This window comes from Dipteris shenzhenensis, chromosome 15, assembly GCF_047967505.1.
Source record: "Dipteris shenzhenensis isolate YYH24624 ecotype China chromosome 15, Dip_SZ_1.0, whole genome shotgun sequence".
Classification (NCBI taxonomy): Eukaryota; Viridiplantae; Streptophyta; class Polypodiopsida; order Gleicheniales; family Dipteridaceae; genus Dipteris; species Dipteris shenzhenensis.
Genome location: NC_141610.1, coordinates 8,575,115 through 8,600,306, shown reverse-complemented (window position 1 = coordinate 8,600,306; position 25,192 = coordinate 8,575,115). Strand labels below are relative to the sequence as shown.

The 25,192-nt window shown below is 44.4% G+C and overlaps 1 protein-coding gene across 2 annotated transcripts; it reads left to right on the top strand.

Moving 5' to 3' along the window:
• Positions 1–486: 486 nt before the first annotated feature.
• Positions 487–22,944, top strand: LOC147893309 (Ssu72-like family protein). Of its 2 annotated transcripts, none has more exons than XM_087386559.1 (6): positions 487–818; positions 910–1,053; positions 1,285–1,729; positions 21,833–21,978; positions 22,176–22,294; positions 22,421–22,944. In XM_087386559.1, exons 3-6 carry the CDS (start codon positions 1,458–1,460, stop codon positions 22,520–22,522), a joined length of 639 nt encoding a protein of 212 aa, XP_087242685.1. In that variant the 5' UTR covers positions 487–818; positions 910–1,053; positions 1,285–1,457; the 3' UTR covers positions 22,523–22,944. The 2 variants fall into 2 exon arrangements, with proteins under 2 accessions (XP_087242685.1, XP_087242686.1); XM_087386560.1 differs by having other exon boundaries at positions 910–1,110.
• Positions 22,945–25,192: the final 2,248 nt, after the last annotated feature.

Here is a 25,192-nt window from a genome sequence, read left to right as displayed (position 1 = left end):
TGAAAACCACGGGATGGCACAGGAAGGAGGAGAAATGGATGGATCTATGGGGCATATGGCTGTAGATATCCTAGAAGATATGGGAGAAACAAGAAGTCTGACCATGCAAGAAATGGTATAGAAATTATGGCAAGACGTGAGGACAAAAACACATTTTTTCAAACAAGAAATCAAAGGTTCAAAAGACATTTAATTTGCAAATTTAGAGGTGGAAAGGGGTGATGGGAAAGGCCTAGGGTCCCAAGGGACGCAAGATTTTGCAAATCCATTTCCAGAGGACACATGCTCCCACAGTGTCAAGCCTATGCACACATCAAGGAAAAAATAAAGCAGCAGCACCGACAACCTAAAACTCTCTTGGAATAACGATACATAAAGGCAATTTTGGGATATTGCAACAAGGTCCTCACAACAACTAGTTGGGATCCATAAAGGCAATTATGGGTCACTCAACAAAGTCCTAAGCTATGTGAACATTTCTTCTCAAAATTTTTTGGATGTCAATTAAAGTCTTATAGTAAAACAACAACAATTCAGCAACTCCTTTTGTGCAATCAGTCAAAATCTTTAAAGATGAAGGATATAGGGTTTGTGGGTTGCACATTCAAGATTTTCGCTTGATCATCATCTTTGTAATAAGAGGCACCTGATTGGGTCATAAAGGGCTCGTGGAGACAGGCAAACAACTCGTTGCTGATCAGGTGCTATCTTCACAACCATTGCGCAGTGGACATGACAAGGCGACGAGTGGTAGAATCGTCTCTTTGATCAACAGGAGCATTTTCTTCGTCGATGGCAAGATCATCTGTCTGATCGAGGTCGGTCGCTTGTTGCTGTTTGTTTTTGGGCATCGTTTCTTACTCATTTGTCTCAGGTCTTCTCCATTTCCTCCACAATCTCTTCCTGCAGGATCCGTCCGGGAGGTATCTTGAATAGCTGGTTGTCTGGTCTCGTACAAAATTTGGGAGAATTTTGGAGTAGCTACGGTTCTGGGCTTCGGACGTCGCAGGAAAGCTCTCTCTCATCGGCAAGTTGGTTGATTTGGGCATTACGGTCAGACCTCCGCTGCACGTATTTGAATGATCCAGCAGATAGATTGAGTTGGGCGAGGTTGGGCCGCACAAGGAATTTGGCTTTTGAATCGAAGGAATTTTTTCTTGGGCGCTTCGCTGTGCAGCTAGGGGTATATGGACGAAAATTGACATGTTGACGTAGAGCTGGGTAGATTGTCTCTGTTTCCTTTTTTGCATTTGCGTCAATTGAGGTTTTCGATTGGCTTTGCAGGTAGCTCTTTCAACCTTGAAGTCTTATAATTGGAAGGAGGAGGATGGGCTGTTAGTTATCTATCGGCCCATTCTCGTTTGTAGTACTGAAGCCTGCGATCAATCGATCTCTCTCAGCATGCCTGATGCGTTTAGGCACATATACGCCGCCGTTTGGCCCTATGAGTTTCTGATATGCAAGTAGTAACGGTTCTCGAAGGTGCAAGCAGTGCCCCACAACAAGGTGAAGATATGAGACTTCGGTACGCCATGGTTTGTGCTTCCAACCAGAATCGCAGTATGGAAGCGCACGCACGGTTGCAGAAGCAAGGCTTGGACGTGAGCTCTTACGGAACTGGTGCACATGTGAAATTGCCCGGTCCATCTATCAGAGAACCTAATATTTATGAGTTTGGCACACCATATCGGTTCATGTTCGAGGATCTCAAGCGCAAAGACCCTAATTTGTATCCTACCCTCTTGAAATCGCTGCCTTTGGCCAGGGTTGTGAAGGCAGTATTGTTCAGCAGATTATGACAATTATTTCCAAAGTTGATACTATACATTGTATTCTTGGCGTTAACAAATTCGTTAGAGTTTGTACCGGGTATATTCTTTTATTTAGTGTCTGTACTTCGTTGAATATTGTTACATCAAGTTTGGAGTAGTCTTGCTGGCAGAGATACCATTGCTATTCGGTCTTAATTGTGGTATAGGATAATCATTGTATGACAGATGGGCTCAGATTGGATTCAATTTTGCAGGAGTTGTACAGGCAGAGTTTTTTAAAGATTTATTGTGTTGCGATTGAGGTGCATGCATATTACATGTTGACGGTGTTTTTTTGAGTGTTGTGTTAATTCGGTGGCTTTAGCTCTTCCTCTGTTTTGGCAGTAGACCGAGTTCTTCTTGAAATTTGGCAATGAAACATTGGCGTTGGGCTTTCGTTGTTGTTGTTGGCTTCTAGATGTTTTTGAAGCATGTGCAAGTGTGAGGAAACCCTTGTTTTCAAAGGTCTCTTTTGATATGGTTTTAGGTTTTGTGCAGCTGAGGCACTTTGTATTATTTGCAACTTGAATATAAAATTTTGGGTACCCATCACTTAGTCCATTATAATGGAAAGCCATTGCGTAGCTGCTGGCTTATGACACATTGGCTGCAACTGACCTGTTCAGAGGAAAGCGATTTAGGGTAATGGTAAGGGCAATGCATGAATTGTCACTGTTTGTTTCCTTTTACATGACTTAGTCCTGGGTTTCTCAAAAGATAGATTTCTGCCGAACAGTTAGAGATGCAGATTTGACCTTGTAAACTCTCGCGGCCTGCTGTCTGTCTTCTACTTTTAAGGTGTTGCCGTAAATTTGTACGATTGGATATATTCTGGTCTTACAATGTATATAGTCTACTTTTAGGGTGCGTAGGCTGGTTGTTGGGGCAGACCGAAAATGAAAGGATTTGGCTCTGCAGCTAGTGGGAGCTTTGGTTCAAGAGAGGCCATCTGCATACAAATGTGTGGGTGTGGAGATAATGTCTCTGGTGTGAATTTCGTACTTGATCTTTTCTACTATGGGTGACTGCACGTGGTTTCTTTTTAGTATGGGTGACTTCACGTGCTTTGGGGAGGCTGTATATTTTTGAAGTTCAATATTTGATCGGGTGTGAAAGAGGAGGTTAGCATTCACTTTACCTCCATAGTCCAATGGATACCAAGAGTTACTTCTTGGGTATCTTGTTATTTGGCAGTAACGTTGTAGATATGTGCCTGGACTTGTTTGACCGAACAACTCATGCTCTCAAGTCTTTTTATAATAAGAAATGCCTCTGCTTTGCTTTTTGTCTTTTTTTTTTTGGGCGGGGGGTGGGGTTTGAGTGAGTCCTGGTTGTTTTAAAGTGTGTTATACAGTCTTTGACAACATTCTCTTACAATTCTGAATCTCAATCAATTTAGACACCACCACGCTTATGGATTTTTTTGAAAAATGATGGAAGGGGCTATTTCGACCGCTAGCAATGAGTTATCAGGGACCTAGTGAATTTTGGTCTGAGTGTAAATTACCTCAAGGTAATTTTATAACTTCCAGCAAGCAGAAATGGGTTTGACAAAGTAAGCCTTCAAGATGATGCCACTGACAGCCTGACGTTCTGAGAACGATGGTGGTTTCTTTGGGGAAATGATGAATGCCACATTACAGCTATTAATGATGTAGAAGCGGGTTTAGATATGACAAGCCGTGCAGGATCGCAGAAGATGACTGTTTGCAGTGCTTATAGCACTGGCTATTGGAAAGGGCCTTTTACAATTGAGTATTACGTTTGTTCACCTTGCAAGATGTGTTACATGGGTGGGAATATTTGATTGGAGCTTGTCATCGACATGATTGTGCCTACGCCGAAGATGTAGTTTGACTTATCATCATATCTTGGTATAAAAAATTTTAGTTCCATCCATGCAACTATTCTACTGGAATTTGAATGCTCCGAAAATCTTTGAAAGATGTGGGAAGCTGAGCACCTACTTCATGATGGAATGAAAAAAAGAAGCATATGATACAGCAACATAGTTATAGGAACCTGGACTATGCATGGCCTAGGTACTGTTATGGATACACATAAATACGTATGCATAATCCATGTCAAGATGGACCAGAAGAAGACAACAATTCCAAGACTTCAAGTTAGGTCAAAGGACACCAATTCTGCATGAGAATTTCTCATTGGAATGATTACTCGTGGCATGGACATGGTCATTGTGGGCACTTCACCCTCAATGGTTTGTGGCCATCTAACCCAATTTCACAATTGGAGCCCTTCCATTTTGTTTGGACAACGTACAGATGATGGAACACATGACCTTGGATACCTTGCTATTGACCGGATTCCAAGAAGCTGGTGAATGCTCCATGCTCAAGGAACGCATTGGACTATCATTATAGTTCTCTTTCAATGAACCAAACAAGGTGGAGACATAGATGCTAGTTTGAGTATTACAAGGTGGCCAGATTCTTGAACTTTTGGATTAGTACAGTGACAGTACATACATTTTTTTGTTTAGTAATATTTTTAATACATGGAATGGATCTGTAGATCCGTCACAGTTGGGAAATTAGCTTGAGGCTCTAGTTCTTTGCTCCTTCCACAGGACTCGTCCACCTAAATACCTTTTTGTCATCTCATTGAAAAGTTTCATTTCACATGATATTTGATTTTGGCTTAATATTCAACTGTTTTGGACACCATCAAGAAAGGGTCACTGTCTGGATATTCCAGTTTATGCATGCACCTTGGCCTCTTGCACTGACAGCATGAACACAGTTTGATTGACTCACCAATAGGTGCACCACTCTTTAGGGATAACAACTGAAATGGAATTGTGCCTTGAGTGTATTGAGACTTATGCTAGCAATATGTGATCTCCAGCTTGATGATCTTCATGATCAACCAAACTTGCCAACCAGGAAGGGAATATGCTGATTTAAGGCCTCAAAAGCTGCTGCCCCAAGTTTGATGGGTGAGTTCCTACCCGAGGAATGGATGACGTTGGGATGAAATTTGAGAGCTGTAAGAAATAGGTAGATTTCAATGTCATATGCAAACTCGAGTCTAGTAGGTGCTGCTCCTGATGGATCAGGAACCTGACGCAATAACTCTCTATCCGTACCTCCTCTCTTGGCTCTCTGCCATGCCCTCCACAAATTACGCCATGTCATGTGCAAAATCAGAGTCTACTAGTTGCTGCTCCTGACTGATTAGGAGCTGCAACCTAGTAAGGCCCGTTGCCTGGGATCGCAGGAATTAGCCAAGTGCCTCCAACACAAAGAGAGGGAGGAAAGGAGCCAGAGGGCAGCCTTGTTTGTACTAAGCAGGAAAGTGAGAAGGTCCATCCTCGTGTGACCTCCGATAGGCATTTGATTGGCGCTCCCTACATACAAGGTAGAGACCCCGGAATTTATTTGTCTGAAAAACCGATATGGTCCAGCTCATGGGGGGTGGCGAACAGGCTGTGGACTTTGGAGTTATTGGAGGAGGCTTGGAAGGTGAGTAGTATGTGTCCATGCAGCGGCGTGCCTAAGGCATGCCTGCCTCAATACCTACCTTTTTAGTCGATTGATGCACTGGTGCAATTGCCAATGAGTTTGGGTCACATGTTGGTGTCCGTTCAAGTGTGGATGCATGGCTGCATGGCCCTACTATTGTGCATTGCACGAGGCAGTTGCCCTACTTGTAGTGTACGGGCAGCATGCTCTTGCAAGGTGTCCATCCGTCTACAGTGCCGGCATTGCTTCGGGAGTCTAGAAACCTCGAGACAGAAAGAGCCTACATCCAAGCAAGATCTCCTCCGGCAAGGACTCCGGGTACTTTGCTATCATGCTAAGCTGAGGGACCCCCATCATCCGCCAAAACCGAGGCTACAGTGGGTGGAGTCAGTGGGCAGGGGCAGGATTCTAAATAGCTTCAATAAGACTTCTTGATGGGGACGACCCTTGCATTGGCAAGTTGTATGTAGGGTTGTAAAGGATGAGTGAATTCAAATTTTAGATGCTTTGTATGGTTGGAGGAAGGAGTCGAGTGCTTAGTGGACACAAATCACCACTTTAGCTTTGGATTTAGAATTTCAAGGGAAAGGGCAAGAACCTGACTAGATAATTTTGAGATGACTTGTCTCAAACGCAGATGAGAGGAGGAAAGTGCGGGAAGAGCTATCATATTAAAAGCAAAGAAAAGGGTTGTTTGGTTTGGAGAATGCACAGAATGATATGTTTAAGGTTTCCTCCGTTCGTTGGTGGAATGACTATGGGGGCAGATGCTCCATTGTTGCAGAGATTAGCTATTCATATACTCAGCTTTTTGCTTGCTCTTTTTTTGTCCAGCGCGCATGGAGCAATTTTGAAAACATTGTAGCTAAAAAGAGTAAAAAGCTGGGGCAGGGACTCACCTTGTATTTGTTAACCTAAACTTGCGTTTGCATAACAACTTTAGGGCAGAGTGCATTCTTGAACCTTATATTGGATTTTGATATCACGAGGATGATGACAGTGTTGTAGCAGAGGATGCCTTTGATCTTGACCATGATGATGAGTCCTAGGTGAATGATGATGAGTCTTAGGAGGATGAGTGGAGGCCTCTATCAAATGCAACCTTTGGACCTTCAAGAATGACTCTCTCTTTTCCATGTATCATGTACTTAACCCTCGAGTCTTGAATTTTGCCTATTTTGTATTGAGGGCTTGAGATTGCAGGCATGGCCACCTTTTCTTGTATTTTCTTATTCATATGCTGTCTGATCTATAGCATCATCTATCCTCGGACCTCTATGTCATCAATGTGCATTTTAATTTTCTATGGATTTTGGTGTGTTTTCAAAAGTTGAAAACTGAAATGGAAATTTTAGAACTGTAAAAACTCGATGTGGCATTTTTGTTTTGGGTCCATGTTCTTCCCAACCTGAAACGTTGTCGTTCTAGCATCAGAATGTTTCCTTTCCTTGGTAGCTATGACTGAGGAATTCCGAGCAAAACATACTTGAATGGAGTTGGTTTTGAGTTCGTGAGTAGTCCATGTTGGCATGCACAAGGATTTTCCACAAGGAGATGCCCTAGATCCTTGCAAGAAATGATTGAAGAAAAAGACTCATGCAGATGTCTTTACTGCTGCAAACCTGTATGATGCATTGGACAATCTCCATTCAATAAGCTTGCCTCCTTCCTAGCATCCTCAATAAAATTCCTCTTGTTGTCCATTAGTTGCTTGCTTTCAACATAATTCTTAAAAGTCTGTAGACCCACTTTTCTCTCATCCCCTTTGTCAATCCGTGCTTTCTTCATGAACGAGAAGATCCAATGTACTTATTTTGTATTGAAGGAAATACGACAGCTTTCAAAGATTCCCTTAAAGATGCTTCCTCATTTGACATTGTCTCATGCATGTCACATAAAGTGCAGACCTGTCCCTCATGGGGGATGCCCTTTGCTCATCCTATCTCAACACGCAGTCGATGAGAGGATACTCGGAATTGCCCAATGAAACGCATCCATTGCGGCCTCTAGTTTGAATCTCCTAGGTGGAAGAAGTCGCTGATCGTCCTTCGGTTGGACTTGGATGTGTTCTCATGGCCTTGCCTCTGCACTCGAAAGAGTCGATGACATGTCACCAAGCTTTGAGTAAGAATGTGGCCAGACGTTGCTGATTGGGATGGGCTAGGAGACCTGAGAGTGTTTCGAATCGGCTCCTGGATAGATAGTGGTGCCTTCCATGTATCTCATTGTACATAGGGCATTTAATGCAAAGTGCTCCTCTAACACAACCTTTTGCATGTCGCATAAATGTAGATCCGTCCCTCATGTGGAACGCTCTTAGCTCATCTTGTCTCAATACGTAGTCGGTGAGAGGATACTCAGAACTTCCCAATCGAGATCCTCAGGGCATGCGAGAGATGGATATGAGTATAGCCAAAGTCTCCTTCGAGATTTGGAGGCAGTGATTTCTGTATAAACAAAGCTAGTGGGGTGCTAGCTAGGATCCGTATGTGTGCAGCTGTAGGAGATCCTCTTTGATGATCTGGTTCAGGTCGTAATAGGTGAGCATAATGCATGGGGCCTTAAGGCTATATTGAAATGGTGGCAGTCTGCGCGTATGTAGTTTTAAGCTTGTGAAGCATGTGTATGTCCGAGCGCACCAACTCATTTGATCTCCCTTTGTTGCAGTGTCGTAGACAAGGTTAGGGCTAGCCAAGGTAGCTTGTGCCGTCTAGATGTCGTGGTGGCGAAGTCCCTTACTCTATGGAGGTATGTGACCACTTGGAAGGATGCATCAAGCTGTAGAGTTGCCTCAAACTCTTCTACAAAGATATGGTAATTGACCACTGGCTTGTTATGGATCGTCCGTGCAAGAAGTAGAACCTATAGTCTCTTGACTCGAGACTAGTTTATCTCAGATAGATCTCGGCTCCAAAAGGGGCTGCATACATCATGGCTGGGCAAAGAGGAGAGACTTAGTCTTGGGATCCTAAAAATGGGACTTGAAGCACTAATGCTCAAGTCTGACAAATGCGGCATATCCTTGCTCAGTCGGGCTTGCAAGCTCTCAATGGCAGCCGCTTGAGACGTGTTGAAGATCATAAACTTGGTTTTCCATAACGTTGAACTTTAAATATGTGTCTCACAGAATGTTTAAGTGCGTCCAAGTGTCGCTGGATATCCTTGGTTGAGGAGAGTAAAGCCATGTCATCTGTATATAGTAGAATCGAGCAAAGATCTGGCTAAGGATGTGGCTGCTCCACCTAGTGTAGTGATGAATGACTCAATCTCATCAATGTATAAGGCAAACAAGGTCAGCAATAAAGAGCAGCCCATAGCTTGACGGCTGTGTGTTTGATATCATCGGTGATAAAAAGTGAACAAAAGGTAGTGTTGGTAGCTGTTAAAGATCTGGCATTGGATAGTGAGGGATATCATAGAGGATACATGCATATGAGTGCTAGATGTCTGGGTCAGTGAGGGGGGACGGGGATCTCTGCTCAAGAAACTTTTGCCAAAAGTTTGGACTGACTGCTAAATAGAAACCTCTCTAAACAGAATGTTTAGTGATTCCTCCTCATTCTGGTGGATCAGATGGTGATGTTCTCGTTTGTCTCAACTTAGTCAGAAGGTTATGCTTGGTCTGGCATCGACGGTAAAAGGCCTTACACTCATAATCATACGAGCTATTGTAGGGGATCAATCCAATGGGTGACGGGTGGCTGGATTTGGTGGTGTGGGGGAAAGACTGACGAGCGGCATGATGAAGGGAGCGGTTGAAAAGTGTGTCTCTACTTCTAGTAGTTGGAGGGGGGGGGGGTGCTATCATGAATATCACCAAGCAGAGAGAGAGGTGGGCATGTAGGTGAAGGCTAGCTTATGGTCAAAGTGGATCTCTTGACAGGTGACGTATGTGATGGAATGTTGGTCGGTGTAGGGTGTGGGGTGGACAAGTTAAAGAACAGGTAGGTGTGGTGGTGGTGGGATGGATAAGTCTATGATGTACAAAGCAAAGGCAGGGGATCCCATGTATTGATTTATGGTCTACTGCTGCTGTAATTTCATGTTTCATGGACTTGAACTGGGTGGGAACTATGTCCTGGACTGTGGATACAAGCTGCAGTGCAGGTGCTGCTGCACTATATTTCTATATTACCTCCTCTTGATTGCTGAATGTTTTCCATTCTTTTCCATATTCAAAGACTTTCCTTTCCAAGGAGGCAAGTCGAAGCTTGACCTTTTTAATCTCCTGCTGTAAAAAGATGGCCTGAGCTGCAGTAACCCCTAGCTGTTCTAAACCCTGAGCTAGGCTAGGGGATCAGCCCAAAGTCAGGATGAGGAAAAAGAGGTGAGAGATGCCTAAGCAAAGGAGTGGAGCTGCGAGGGGCTGGGGGTGATCTAGGGAGAGCTAGGGGGTAGCCGTAACTGCAAAAAAGAAAAGGGGGGGGAGGGCTAAAGGGCCTGCATGCATGAGGGGGAGGGGCTGGATGGCTGCTGGGACTGAGGGCGAGGGGCTGGAGGGCTGCGCACGTACACTCATGCGTGTAGGCTCACGAAAGCAAAAGGATGCAAAAGAGTGGAGTAAGGAGTGGAAGCCATCACATCAACTACTAGAATGAAAATGAAAGTACAAGGTACAATAAAAGAGAACCCTAGGACCTAGTGTCCTAGTGGTACCACTAGTACTAGGTGTCATAAGACACTAAAAGTACTAGGTGACGTAAGTGCCAATAACTAAAGCTACATGGCACATACCAGGGCCAAAGGGCATCAATACGACCGGGAGAAGATCTACAAACCCCCCCTCTATGGTATGGGCTGAAGTATTCTGGAAACGTCTCAGAATACCTGGTATTTTCTGGTCATGGTGGCACATGTTCATCCAAAGGGATATAGCTACCTATGAGGTATGCCAAATCATGCAACAAAGGGAACCAAGTGTAAAGCCTGTTGAAAGACTTCGAGCTTGGGATGAGGAAGTGCCTTTGTAAACATATATGCTATGTTGTCCTCTGTGGGAAGGTAGGGCAACTCTATGTCTCTTGCTGGCAACGGCTCTCGAACATAATGATACTGAACTTCAATGGGCTTGGTACGCGCATGAAACGCTAGATTACGCGCAATGGCCAAAGCACTCTGGCTGTCAGTGTAGACCATAGTGGAGGATGTTTGGCGAATACCAAGATCTGTAAGTAACTGTCAAAGCCAGACACACTCTACCGTAGCAATGAAGGCTGCCTTGTACTCAGCCTCAACTGGATGTGGCAACTGTTGGTTGCTTCTTGCTGAGCCAAGAGATACATGAACTGCCAAACAAAAAATAGTTGCAGGTATGTGACACTCGAGTGTCGAAACAACCTGCCTAGTCACTATCCGTGTAAGCATGGATGGTAAGTGAACCCTGATCACCATAGAAGAGGGCTAAATCCTGAGTGCCTTTGAGATATATGAAGACTCTCTTCACTGCCTGCCAATGCTGTGAATTGGGCATGTGCATGAACCTGTTGAGCTGGGATATTACATACTGTAAGTCAGGTCTGGTGTGGCATAAGTAAATGAGACATCCAACAGCCTGCTAGTAAAGAGTGAGATCACATGGTGGGCTCCCATCATGAGCTGAGAATTTGAAGCCAGGGTCCACTGGAGTAGAGATTGGCCAGGGTCCACTGGAGTAGAGATTGGCTTGCAATCCTCAAACTGAAAACGATCAAGGAGCTGTCCAATATATTTGGACTGTGACATCATAATACCCCCCTCAACATGAGCAAACTGAATGCCCAAATAATAGTGCAGCTGTCCCATGTCTGACTTTTCAAAAGCTTGCTGCAAATCAGCCTTGAAAGCTGTAATATGCGGAGTATCAGGGCCCGTGTAGCATGCCATCCACATATAAAATCAGCACTAAAAAATCAGATCCACTCCCATGGACATAAAGAGTGGGCTCTGTGGGGCTATTCTGAAAACCAAGGGACAGTAAGTGTGCATGAATTTTAGCATACCATGCCCTGGGTGCCTGCTTCAAACCATAAAGGGCTTTTCTCAGCCGGCATACCTTGTTTTCAGAGCCAACAACCTCAAAGCGAGGAGGTTGTGTCACATAAACTTCTTCTTGCAGATCCCCATGAAGAAAGGCAGTCTTGATGTCAAGTTGGTGCACTTGCCAATGGTGATGGGCTGCAATGGCAATGACACATCTAATAGTAGTAATCGTGGAAGTGGGAGCAAAGGCCTCCTCAAAGTCAATGCCTTGTTGTTGAGCATACCCTTTTGCAACAAGACGGGCTTTGTGTCGATCTATGCTGCCATCAGATTTCCTTTTTAATTTGTAGACCCACTGGGTATCAATGGCATGCTTGCCAGGAGGGAGATCTACTAATTCCCATGTGTCATTTTTGGCAATAGATTGTAGATCAGCTCTCATTGCATCCATCCACTCTTTGCTGTCAAAAGCATCTTTATGACACAAAGGCTCTTCATTGCAAGCTGTAGCAAGGAGTGCAAACTCAAGAAAGTGACCATGCATCTGTCTATTCCCTGATCTTGTCCGGGCAGCAAGAGGTTGATCTTGTTTGCTGTCCCTCAATGTGTCAAGAAGCCATCTATGAACTTGCCTTTGTTGTCTATTGACAGCTCTTTCTTCAATCACTGCATCATGAATAGTGGGATCATTTTGTGCTGGAAGAGGAACATGCAAATCAGCATGGGGTGCTGGCTGATCATTGCTTGTTGGAGGGCCTGCAAGAGGCTCATGTTGCTGGTCAAAGTCCCCCTCTGAGGGAAGAAGAGGTAACCAAGAGTCAAAGGCATCAAACATGTTCAACTTCTGGCTTAGCTTTGCAGCCATAAGAGGAGAAGCTGAATGTTCAGCAAAGATAACATCTCTACTAACAATAATCTTCCTAGTATTTGGTTCATACAACTGATACCCTCTGCTCTCTTGGATGTAACCAATAAATATGCATTTGATTGCCTTATCATCAAGCTTACGTCTTAGCTGAGATGGTACATGAACATATGCAAGAGACCCAAAGACTCTCATGTGTGAAAGTGAAGGCTTCTTGCCTTTCCATGCTTCATAAGGTGTAACAGTCCTCAATGCCCTTGTAGGTGATCTATTCAGCACATAGTTGGCACACATCACTGCATCAAGCCAAAATTTATTGGGCAAGGACTTGGCCTTAAGCATGCATCTGGCTATCTCCATAGTGGACCTGTTCTTCCTTTCAGGAATAGGATTATGTTGAGGAGTGTAAGTAGTAGTGCATGAGTGAACAATGTCCCGTGAAGACAAAAGTGCATCAAACTCCTTTGACATATACTCTCCCTCCCTATCTGTGTTGAGGGTGACAAACTTGCATCCTGATTCATTCTCAACCATATTAGGCCACCTCTGAAAGCATGAGAGCACTTCAGATTTGGCTTTTAAAGCATGTACCCAGCAATATCTTGTGAAGTCATCAATTAGAGTCATGAAATATTTGTACCCTCCTATGGCATTTGTCCTCATTGGGCCACAGACATCACTGTGCACTAGCTGCAATTTCCTTTGTGAGAATTTTGGACAATCTTTTTGAAAAGGAAACCGATGCATCTTACCCAAAAGACAACCCTCACACACATGTTTGGAAACTGTGTGAGTTTGAGGTACATCATTTGCCATGCCTTGTGAATGTAACTTGGCAAGAGCTCTATAATTGAGATGACCCTTTCTCTCATGCCAAAGATGAGTTTCAGCAAGCTGTGAATCTGAAATAGCAAATGCTTCAATAGTAAATGCAGCTGAGTGATGATCAAGTTGATAAAGCCCCTTTTGCAAAGTGCCAGTGAGAACTATGGCATTGTCATCACGAAGATCATATACTAAGCATCTGTATCCATCAAACCTGAAGTGGCAATTGCTGAAATTGAAATCAAGTTGACTTCAATTCCAGGCACAAAAAGAACATTTGTCAAAGTGATAGGATGGCTTGAAATGGATGTGAGCTGCACATCTCCAATTCCTTTTACAGCATAGGAAGCATTATTAGCACATGTGACAGTCCCCCCTCCAGGAGCATTAGCCAAGGAATGAAACAATTGTCTGTAAGAGGTTACGTGCTTGGAAGCACCACTATCAAAATACCAAGACTGAGCATCATTAGCAGAAAAGAATGCATCAACTTTGGAGGGATCAAAAGAGCAATGGACAGCCCATGCCCAATCATCCTGGAGAGCATGTGCATGTGAGGCATCTGCTGGCTCATGGGATTCAATTGCATGTGAGGCATTTACTGTCAATCCTGCTTTCTTCTTCTCCGAAGCAATGCGCTTCTTGCATTCTGAAATTTCATGCCTTGGCTTGCGACAATAGTTGCACCTTTTCTTCTTTGACTTATCTGCTGTATTTTGAGATATACATTGGAGGAATTGTCACTGTTAGGCTTATATTTAGGCTTGCCCATAGGCTTGGAAGCCTTGCCTTTTCCTTTCTGCTGTGAAGCAAATGCATGATCAGGAATAGTAGCTTGCCTATTAGCACGACTTTTCTCTTCCTGCAAAAGCAAAGTGACTAATTGATCAAAGGAGTAGTGGTCTGGATTACCCAAGGCCACTAGTCGAAGGGTTGTAGCAAACCCTTGATATGTATCTGGCAGCCCATTCAATGTGGTATTGGCAAGCTGAGAATTTGGCACCACCTCATCAATATTGGCAAGTTGTTCCATGAGGTCCTTGACCTTTGTCAAGTATGCATCCATAGAGTCACCTTCATTCATTCATGTTGACTTCCTTCAATTGCCTTCGTAAATATGCAACACGTGCCTCATTGCGAATCTGATAAAGAGAAGCCAATTTATCCCAAGCATCCTTTGTTGTCTTGCATGACCGGATGTGAGGAATAATGATTCTCTTGCATGATAGAGCAATACAGGAATGTGCATTTTCATCTCTTGCATCCCATCTTGTTTGTTCCTGAGTTGGAGCAGCAGCAATAGGGGTGCTAGAGGATAAAGCATCGGGAGTCGTCCCCCTTGCAGAGGGACCAGCATTGCAGCATTGGTTGGCCTCAGATCAATCCTAGAAACAATGTTCCAAAAATTTCTTGCAACAAGAATATGTTTCATGAGATAAGACCACATCGAATAGTTGGTGCCATCCAACTTATCATCTTCACGAAGAATGCCAAATAAATCATGATTGTTGCTAACCATTGCAAATAGGACAAGTAAAAAATGCACTGACAAAGTGACCCAAAAGATAGCTTCAAGGCTTGCAATTGCAAAAAATAGGACTTGCTGTCCAAATATGGAAAAGCCCCAAATTAAGCTGAAATTTGCAAATGTGATCAAATGGCCTGCAATGTCCTGCAATTTCTTGCCAACTTCAATGCTCTTGCATGCAAGGTCCGTCAAATTCCCGAAATTGACTGTACCAAGTCAATGTCAATGCAAATTTCAACAAAATTGACAAAAGCCCAAATTTCTAGAAGGGCAAAAATGTCAAAATTGGGAAAAATTACCAAAAGCTCCAAATTTTGCTGAAATGTAGCAAAGGTGACAAAATGTCCTTGCAAATGCCAATGCAGTGTTTGCTAAAATGCCAAAAATAGACTGCCCAAAATGACAAATGTCTGAAATCTCACCCAAAATGAGTGGATAAATACCAGCAAATCTGCCAAATACCTTTTCTCCTGCAAAATCGTAGCCCAAATGCAAAAGCCTCAAATTTGGGGGAAATTGCACTAGGAAAAGAAAGCACTTGCAGTGGAAATCTGCAAATGAAGCAGTTGTACTGCTATCCCAAATGTATTGCGCAGGTACACCCGTATGGACAAACTTGCGTTGCAGGTACGGTGAATGGCATTGGTGAAGTACGGCGTTGTACGGTTGAATTGCGTCGCATGTTCTCGTAAGGAGCAGTGACGCTGACAATAGGTACGGACGACAATTGCAAGGCTCAACGTTGGTTGCAGGTATGTATGACATACTATTGTACGGAAGAGCGTGCTGACTACGCAAGGTGTACGGCTGACGTACTGTTGTGCGGAAGAGCGTGTTGGTATGTATGTTGTATGTACAACTGAGAAGGCAGCTGATTCTACGACTTGGAGCAGAAATGTACGGACATCAAGAGCGTTCACAAACAGTACAGAATACTAGTAGTGTACGGATGTGCGCTGTTGTTCTACGTACGATTGAACGATGGGCAGCCCGATGGCTGCTTTTGGCGATGAAATGCTGAAGAATCACTTCCGGACTGCACACGTGGAGGCGCCCAAGCTGAGAATGATAGCTTTGCGATGAAGATGCTCGAAAGAGCTTTGTATGCTCCTATGTGCCACTTCGAAGTGATAGAAGCAGTCAACCAGCTGGTGCACAGCCACCAATGAGCAATGGGAGGGCTCGGGTTGGTTGGAAGTAGAGAGCAAAGCCTGCTCTGATACTACTATAGGCTCACGAAAGCGAAAGGATGCAAAAGAGTGGAGCAAAGAGTGGAAGCCATCACATCAACTAGAATGAAAAATGAAAGTACAAGGTACAATAAAAGAGAACCCTAGGGCCTAGTGTCCTAGTGGTACCACTAGTACTAGGTGACCTGAGTGCCAATAACTAAAGCTACATGGCACATACCAGGGCCCAGCGGGTATCAATACGATCGGGAGAAGATGGCCTACAATGCGCACAGAGAGAGAGAGAGAGAGAGAGAGAGAGAGAGAGAGAGAGAGAGAGAGAGTTTATTAAAGTCTTCGGAAGACCGATGGGTCTATGAGACTGTGAAAAACGTGGTACAAATGAGCTGTGGTGGTGGAGCTACTAAACGAGCATCCACACCAATGCAAAATGCAAAAAATGCAGGATGGTAGTTCTAAGTCCTAAGTACAACATAGTCATGTCGGTGGTCGACTATATATCAATCTCATCATCATCATCATCAGGACATCAAGGTGGATGAGGTAATGGAGGCATGAAATCGGCGATAGAGTGCTGTCAGTCACTCACGAGTGCGGCCCTGGCACGTTTCCTGGTCATAGCTCTGCATCTAACCAGGGCTATCGTGACCCCTGTCCATCGGGCTCCGACGCTAAACAGGGAGGGGATGTCCCCAAGTGTGATCTGTGTGCCAATCCTCTGTCTGAGTTGTCGGGTCACTGGCTTTGGGTCACGGTCATGTCGAGGCCTCGTCTCGTGGGGGTCCATGTGATCTGGCTGAAAAAACTCTGTGATAGAGCTCTGAGAGGGATCATCCAAGGAAAAAGTCTGCTCTTGTCTTCGTGCTCGAAGTATCCTCTCGTGATGTCTGAGTACCTCATGAATGAAACCTACCAAACATCGCTGGTCTAGGTAGGAGAGGAATTGGGCCAAAATCCCATAGCTATCTCTGAAGAGGCGGTAGAAACGCCTTCAGATCTCATAGTAAACAGGACACCTGAAGATGAAGTGCTCCTCTGTCTCAACCTCTTGCATGTCACATAATGTGCATATGCGCCAGCTTCACTGGGAGTTCACTCGGTCCCAACCAGGTCTAAAATGTGTGTAGCTATAAGAGATCCTCACGGATAACTTGGTTGACCTCGTGTGATAGGAGGGGAGAAAACGGAGCATCCATGTTGTACTGGAAGGGAGGTAGTCTATCCATGTGGAGCCCAAGTCGCTCAAACCCTCTCTCTGTTCGTGCATACCAACACTTCTGGTCCCCTCTTGCTGCAAGTGCCATAGAAGAGGACAATGCTAGCCATGGTAGCTTGCTACGCCTAGAGGTGTAATCCCCATACTCCTTGACTCGGTACAAATACGTGATGACCTGAAATGCAGCATCTAGCATACATCTTTGACATCATCGATGATCTCGGTGACCCAAACTTAGCCTGAATGATCTAGTGAGGAACGGATGGCTTACCACAAATCATCCTTGATAACATGAGAACTTGTAGCCGCTTCACACGTGCCCACTCTGTATCCGACAAGTCTGGACCCCAACATGGGATGCTGTAGGTTGCCGTACATCCTCGTTGGACGGACCAAGGAGTAAAAAAGCAACCCCTTGGTCCGTGGATCTTGAAAGTGCGAGCGGAAGCACTGCCTCTCTAGTCTGGCCAATGAAGCATATCCTTTGCCCAAGCATGCCTGCCTGCATCGCGGGTCTCTGGGTCCAGAAAAGACAACCCCAAGATAAGTGTATGATGAAACTATCTCGACAGTTGACCTATCAAATGTGAACTGCTCTTGGCGCATCACGGCTCGAGATGTATTAAAGATCATAACCTTGGTTTTATCCAGGCTGACCTTCAAATCATGAGACTCACAAAAGGATTGTAGTGCGTCAAGGTGTCTCTGGAGCTCCTTTGTTGAGGAAGACAAAAGAGCCACGCCATCTGCGTAAAGCAATATCCGGATTAGCATGTCCGCAAGAGAGCAACCAACCCCCCCCGTGTCTGCATCAGTGTCTCAAGCTCGTCAATGTAGAGGCCAAACAAGATAGGTGATAATGGACTCCCTTGTTTGACCCCAATAGTGCTCATGATCTCGTCTGTCCACCCAGATCTTGTCCGGTGAAACTCTCACGTAAAGTGCCACGACAGCCCAAATGATCTCCTGGTCATAGCCCAAATCTTGTAGGCGTCGTATGAGGCGGTCTTTGAACCGTGTCAAATGCCTTGCTGAAATCCACAAAGCAACAGTAAACCCTCTGCTTTCGTGCCCTCGCCTCCTTGATGATACACCTGAGCGTGAGAATGTGGTCCATGGTTTCATGATCACGTCGGAATCCGGCCTGTCCTGCTGCTCTAAGTCCTCGACACTCCGCAAATTTGCTGACCTCGGAATCAAGTACTGATGCATAAATCTTGGACATGACATATCCAATCATAATGGTCTTGTAGTTCTCCGGGCTCATGGGATCCCCTGCCTTGTGGATGGGTGAGATAGTGTTAATGGTCCAGGTGCGTGGAAACCCCAAACAAACAGCTTCATTAAAGAGCTTTGCTAAAATCGGGGCTAGGAGATTAATCCCATATGCAATGAACTCAGTGCATAGTCCCTTATGATCCTTCGCTCGGCCATTATGAAGTTTCATTACGGCATCATCTACCCCCCCCCCCCCCCCCCCCGTGAAGAGGGTGCAGGATGTGGGGCGTGGCATATGTGAGGTTAGGGACTGGCTGATTTGGGATGTCATAAAGTGTGCGTGCATAATCATACCAGACTTGAGTGTCAGTGAGTGGTGAGGGGTACCATCCCTCTAGAAATCTCTGCCAAAAGTCCTTAGGGTTGTTACTAAACAAAATGTGCAGTAGTTCCTCCTTTTTTGGCGAATGAAGTCTAGTTTCTTTCTACGTACCAATTGACTATACTCACGTAGCGTCTCTGGTTCGCTAAGAAGATTGTTTTTGGTATCGAATCTGAGTTGACGGAGTAAAGCCTTACGCTCATCATCGTACCAACTATTACAGGGTATGGTCCAAGGGGGTGGTGGGCGGGTGGTGTGAGGGAAAGCATGAAGGGCAGCTTCATGTAGTGAGTGGGTGACTGGGGCAGCATGATCCTCTAATAGGGATATGAAGTCAATATAAGTGAGAAGTATGTACAAGCGGCCAGAGTAAGTAGGTGAGTGATCGCGGTCGAAGTGTATATCATGATAGGAGGAGTAAGAACTCAGTGGAGAGAGAGAGAGAGAGAGAGAGAGAGAGAGAGAGAGAGAGAGAGAGAGAGAGATGATATGATTGTATTAAAGTCCACGTGAGATCCTTCAGAATCTACGGGACCAGTGATCACTATTAACTAATAGTGATCTCTTACATCCAATGAAGAGAAAAATCTTACAGATTTGTCATGTAGTGAGTACTTGTTGGGCCACTTGTGAGCTAGACCCAATACCTGGTTGTGATGTTCTAAAATCTCTTTTAAGTAGCTCCTAGCTTTTTGGCTGCTGCTCCAGCTTTCGGTCTCTGCTTTTCCCATAGCCTTCTCTGATGTGTGCGTATGCATGCTGCTCATTTTCTACTTCGCCTTTGGGGTAGATTTTGCAGATTCTTTTCTCTCTGGGGATTGTGGGTCTTGCCATCCACCCCTCTCTACCTCGAGATCATGTGAACTAGTTCTGATTTTGCAGATCAGATGTCTTTTAAATGTTGATATGTCTTCCCCAAGGTATTTCTGCATTCCGTAACTGTCCATTGAGTTAATTTCTTGTTTATAGAACTGCATTTTTGTTCCTGGGTTCTGCCATAGTCTCTGTATCATTTTCTGTGTCCCAATCTCTCTTATTTCACATGCATCTTCTGGTATATCAGCGGTTGTTATACCCCATGATTCCATATACTTCATCCCCTCTCTGTGCCAACTCGTGAATTGTGTAGCTTCCATCGCTTTGTGTGGTATCCTGCCGGCATCCATCTTCTCAACTTTGTTGAGGTATGCCATGAATTGGCATAATATTTCACCTTCTATAGGTATAATACCTGTTTCAGCCAATAGGATGGTGTAGGGTGTCTGTGCCTTAACCCCTAACTCCCCTATTAGGAAGAGAGAGAGAGAGAGAGAGAGAGAGAGAGAGAGAGAGATTTACGTTTTCAGGCTTCATGTGTGAGTGTTAGAGAGTCGAGGACTGCACCACGCATCTCAGCTTGAGACTATTATAAGACACATTTATGTTGTAGTCCTATCACCGGGTGGCCTTCATTACATCAGTTAAGACTGAAGGTCTTTGGGTCTAGATTTGAAATCTCTAATTAATGCTACTCCATCTCTGTAGACTGTCCATTTCCTTGCTTTGCGTGTGTCCTTCGCTTTAGTGAGTTCAGCATTGTTTTGCTTGAGCTGGGTTAGAGTGAGCTTCTTAGTTATCCATATTCTTGTACCCTTCAGCTTGTTTGTCTGACGGAGAATCTTAACCCTTCCTATTGTCTCTCTAAAATAAACCTGCACTTGTGTTCCCTTTGAGTGTTAGCTGATGTCATTTTCATTCCATGCGACTTGTGGTATCCGCTTCTTGTGGCGTGTAATTTTTTCTCTTCTGTGTACCCCTCCTCATCATTAAGACAGCCAAGGCAGATGTCATTACCTTTCTAAATTACTATGTGGCACCTACCTTCTATTGGACCAGTTCCATTTAAACAAGGCTTCCCTCTTTTTGCAAAAATGTCGCCGTTGTTTCCCTCCCTTTCTTCTTCATCAGCTGCTTGCTTTCATCACATATTTCCCATTTATCCCTTCTTGTTAGCCACTGCTTTCTCATGAACCTTAAGATCCCATATGCGAAGAGTTAATTTCTTGTTTATAGAACTCTATTTTTGTTCCTGGGTTTTGCCATAGTTTCTGTATCATTTTCTGTGTCACAATCTCTCTTATTTCACATGCATCTTCTGGTATATCAGTGGTCGATATACCCCGTGAATTGTGTAGCTCCATCGCTTTGTGTGGTATCCTGCTGGCATCCATCTTCTTAACTTCATCGAGGTATGCCATGAATTGACATAATGCTTCACCTTCTGGGTAGGGTGTCTGTGCCTTAACCTCTAACTCCCCTATTAGGAAGAGAGAGAGATATATATATATTTTCAGGCCGCACAGGCCTATGAGGCAAAGTACACACCAAGAATAGCTACTACATGTCTGAGTGTTAGAGAGTCAAGGAGTGCACAAGGCATCTCAGCTCGAGACTATTATCAGACACATCTATGTTGTAGTCCTTTCTTCTTCATCAGCTGCTTGCTTTCATCACATATTTCTCATTTATCCCTTCTTGTTAGCCCCTGCTTTGTCATGAACCTTAAGATCCCATCTGCATATTCCATGCGAAGGAAGACAAATGATTTACAGTGTTCTGTTTTAAGAGGATGATTCTGGGCATGTTCCTGGATTGATCTAGGTATATATTTTCTTATGTACATGGTATGAAGTATTTTTTATGTACTTGGCCTGAGCCTAGATGTCAAAGCATTAGAAAATGACATTCTAATGGAAATAGACAGATAAAGTATGGCTAATTTTTTGATACAATATATGAATAATGAAACGTGCTAAACTCATGGACATGCAGTTTTCAACCTCTGATAGTCACCCACAACAATTTCAAACCATCAACCTTGTCACTACCAAGTTGATGAACAATGAACCTTCAGGACCAATGACTACAACAATTAGAATCATGTTAAATCTCTCGGTATGGGCTATTATCTTCCATCAGTGAGTTGCTTTTGAATGAACAAAGGGAATGATGCTTCTCCCCGTTGTCCCTCTCTTTACATACGTTTTCTTCATACCACCTCCTGGTGGCCCTTTGCCTGGTTCCCTTCCTGCCTCCCTTAAGGTCCCCTCTGTTTGCTCCGCCACGTTCAGGTATGTGTTCGCTCAGGTGTCCATCTCATAACAATTTGGTGCTGCTGGCACGCTGAATTTTCTTGTTTTCATGCCTTTTGGGATGATTTCATGCTTTTGAAAGGAGTACTGGGTGCTGTAAAAATATTTGCCCTAGCCTTTTTGAAGATTGATGGTTGTGTACTGTATTTCATCTATATGGTCCTTTGTTACTTTTGAGGACACTTCAGATGGCACAGAGACAGCTATCCTTAATTGTTTTTAGATACAAGAGGAATGGATTGCTACAAATGCTAAAGAGAAATCTTAGTGTGAAGGAAGCACCACAACGTTGGCAAGATAATGCTGCTGATGGTGCTTTTGATGTCGTGTTCACATTTGAAGAAAGAGTGTTCGATTCTGTCATTGAAGGTGGGCTAACTCGGACCATTTTTGTGAATGCAATAGCAATGGATATTCCGAACACATGGGACTCACATAAAGGGACCTTTCAGAAATTGCATTCTGTGTCTCGATATGTTTTGAACAGTTGCCTGTTGTTTCTAGTCTTGTTCTGTACAGTTAGCGCCCTTGCATTATGTGTTGTGATTGCGTTTGAGATATTGCAGATCTTCAGAATCGAGAGCAAAGGTTGATGAAAAGTGCTCTAGTTGTGAATCTGGACGTCAAAGATAATCATGATGGAGCAGCGGCAGGAGCAAAGTTGGCTCTAGACCTCTGCCAAATGGTGAGAGGCGTCGTATCACTAGCCTATGGCGAACTGCTTGTACATCAACATTTTTCAATTAGAGAGAGAGAGAGAGAGAGAGAGAGAGAGAGAGAGAGAGTTTGATTTGCAATGTGCGTGTTGCAGCTTGAGCTGGCTGATTCGTGGGAGGATGAAATTGAGAGCATCATACAGAGATTCGAGAAGAAACACAAAAGAAAACTTATATACACTATATGCTTCTACTGATGGAGGTAACAATGCTGAGGTCTGGACTTCTTCAGTCTGTATATGAACATCAATTGTAATGAAATGCAGACTTGAGAGAGAACTGCCTACAAAACTCTGATATGCTGCAGAATTTGGTTGTTGTTGAACCAAGATGTTGGCTGTCATCTCAGAATTACTGATCATGCAAGCTTTGTGGCTATTATATTATTAGTTATTGGTAACTCAACCCGCCTTCTTCCCATTTTGATTGCGTGAAAGATGGGAACGTCTGAGGCATACAAGGTGGGTCTTATGGAGCTCAATTTTTTGCTCAACCCACAGTGTGATTGTCTGGTCAAGCATGGACTTGCCAAAAACCGCCATTGACTCGTCTGGACTCCCTGTAAAAACATTTCTGATAATCACAAGTAACAGAATATACTTTAGCTGTATTCTCTCAATGAACTTTCTTTAAGCTTAAAACTAAACCGTGCTAAAAACTAAACTGTCTCTTTCTGGATTCCGTCCATACATACCCATGAGCCTGGTAGTGCGAACTTCTGAGTCTGAACATCTTTTGATGCTTAATCCTTCACTCAACATCATACGTGCACTTTTTCTGCTTATGCTTTAGTTGCAGGCTGACCAAGCTGGAACCAGGCAGAATTTATCATTCTTGCAATGGAGTATTTGGTAGTAGATGCTACTCGTTTCCCCATGAATTCGAGAGTCCGTCGTAAGATGCTTGTGGGCTCGTATCCCTGCTCCTTTGAGGAGATGTTTTTTGACCCTTCCAGCATCCCAACCAACTCATCTCCACTTCCCTTCCTCAATGTCCATCCCCTCACTGCCACCTCCTCTCCAACCTCCATTTCCCTTGTGCTCCCTGCAGCCCGCCACCCTCCTGTTGCTGCTGTCTCTCAGCTGGAACACATAAACCCCATCTTACACCTCCAACCTCTGTCGTCCTCTCCTCCTTCTCGCCTTACTGGTTGCCCTCCCTCTGAGACTTCTTTCCCAACAGCCCCCTATCACCCTCCTTCAGCCTGCTCTGCTCCTTCTGGTAGGGTTTTGATCTTTCGCCCCTCCCCTTCTCTTTAGGTTTACCAGCCCCTTAGCAGTACTCTCTGGCTTCCTCTCCCCCTCACCCCTCTTTAGGCTTCCCAAGAGCTCATTACAGACCTTATAGAACATGGCAATGGACTTTACCCCACAAGCAGCACTGGGACTGGAAGCTACCTTCAGGAGGTCTCATCTATGGATTGGGTGTCCTCCTCCAGTTCCTTGTGGAGAATAAGAGCCCATCACCCAGTTTGTTCCCCTTAGTACCACCTGCTTCAGGATCACGGACATAGTGGTGAAGCCAGCTTATTCCATACTTTTCAGTGGACCTATTCCATGTAGTTGGAGAGGCTCACTAGTCTTCCTGTAGAGGTGGATTGTTAGATTGTTGGAGATGCGACTTCACTCATCTTGAATTGGTAGAAAACAACTTGGGTTTGTCTGTGTTATTGAGATCACGCAGTCCAGGTGAGGTAGCTGGGAGCAGTTTCCTCTTTTGATGAGCATTGACCCTTGGCGCATACTTCACTTGATTTAGAGGGGTAGTTTCCCTTTGGCTGCCGTAGGAGGAATAGCCCCTTGGAGAGATTTGATTGGTCTTATGTGGGAGATTGGGTCATGTAGTGAGGAGGCGCCACTGATATATTTGCAAGACTGTAAATCAGATTAGTATCTATTTTTGCTCAGGCTGGAATTGGAAACGTGCCATATCCACACAGCATCCAGATCCCAGATAACTTTTTTCAGGAGGATAAGATAAAGGAGGGCCATAGGTCTCGCTTGCCTTCATTAGCAACCAGCTCTAGGTTGGGAAAGCAACCGTCATACCTGCAATTCTTGTCCAACCTTGGCAACATCACATTTCATGAAAAGCACTTGAGCCCAGAACTAGGTTGGGAAAGCATCCGACATACCTGCAATTCTTGTTCACCTCGGCAAAATCTAGGTTGGGAAAGCAACCGTCATACCTGCAATTCTTGCCCAACCTTGGCAACATCACATTTCATGAAAAGCACTTCGCTGAGCCCAGAACTGGGTTGGGAAAGCAACCTACGTACCTGCAATTCTTGTTCAACTTCGGCAAAATCGCACTTCATGAAAAGCACCTCCGCCCAGCCCAGATTTTGGCCAAATCTCACTTAGGACATCCTACTGTGACCTATCAGATACAATCTTGCCAGCAAATGACTTTCCCCAGGTGAAATCGTCATCGTCAAAAGGGTGCTCATCCCAGAATCGCCTTCACCATGTGAGGATTATCGTCTTGACCAGCTAATTATCAGCCCGATGGAGATGAGAACAGTGCGAGGGGGCTCTTGCTGAAATGGCACTGAGCTGCTGTTCTTTAGCATCCTGAGATCACCTGCTGCCCATTTTTACCTAGTCATCCAAGTGATCGGTAGCCCTCCCTCTTGAATCATTTGCTGGAATTACCTTTCCTCAGTCTGTCAAGCATTAATAACGGCCAGCTAAAGTGATTTTATTTGATGGAGTCTGTCTGCAGCAACTCAAAGCCCTCAGCAATGAGAGATGGGCATGGCTGATGGCTTGTGGATTTTTGGTCAAGTTAGCCATGGAGAATCATTTATCCTCAATGTTGGTTTTAATTGGAGCTAGAAGCAGAGATGCAGCTTAGCTTAGAGGTAA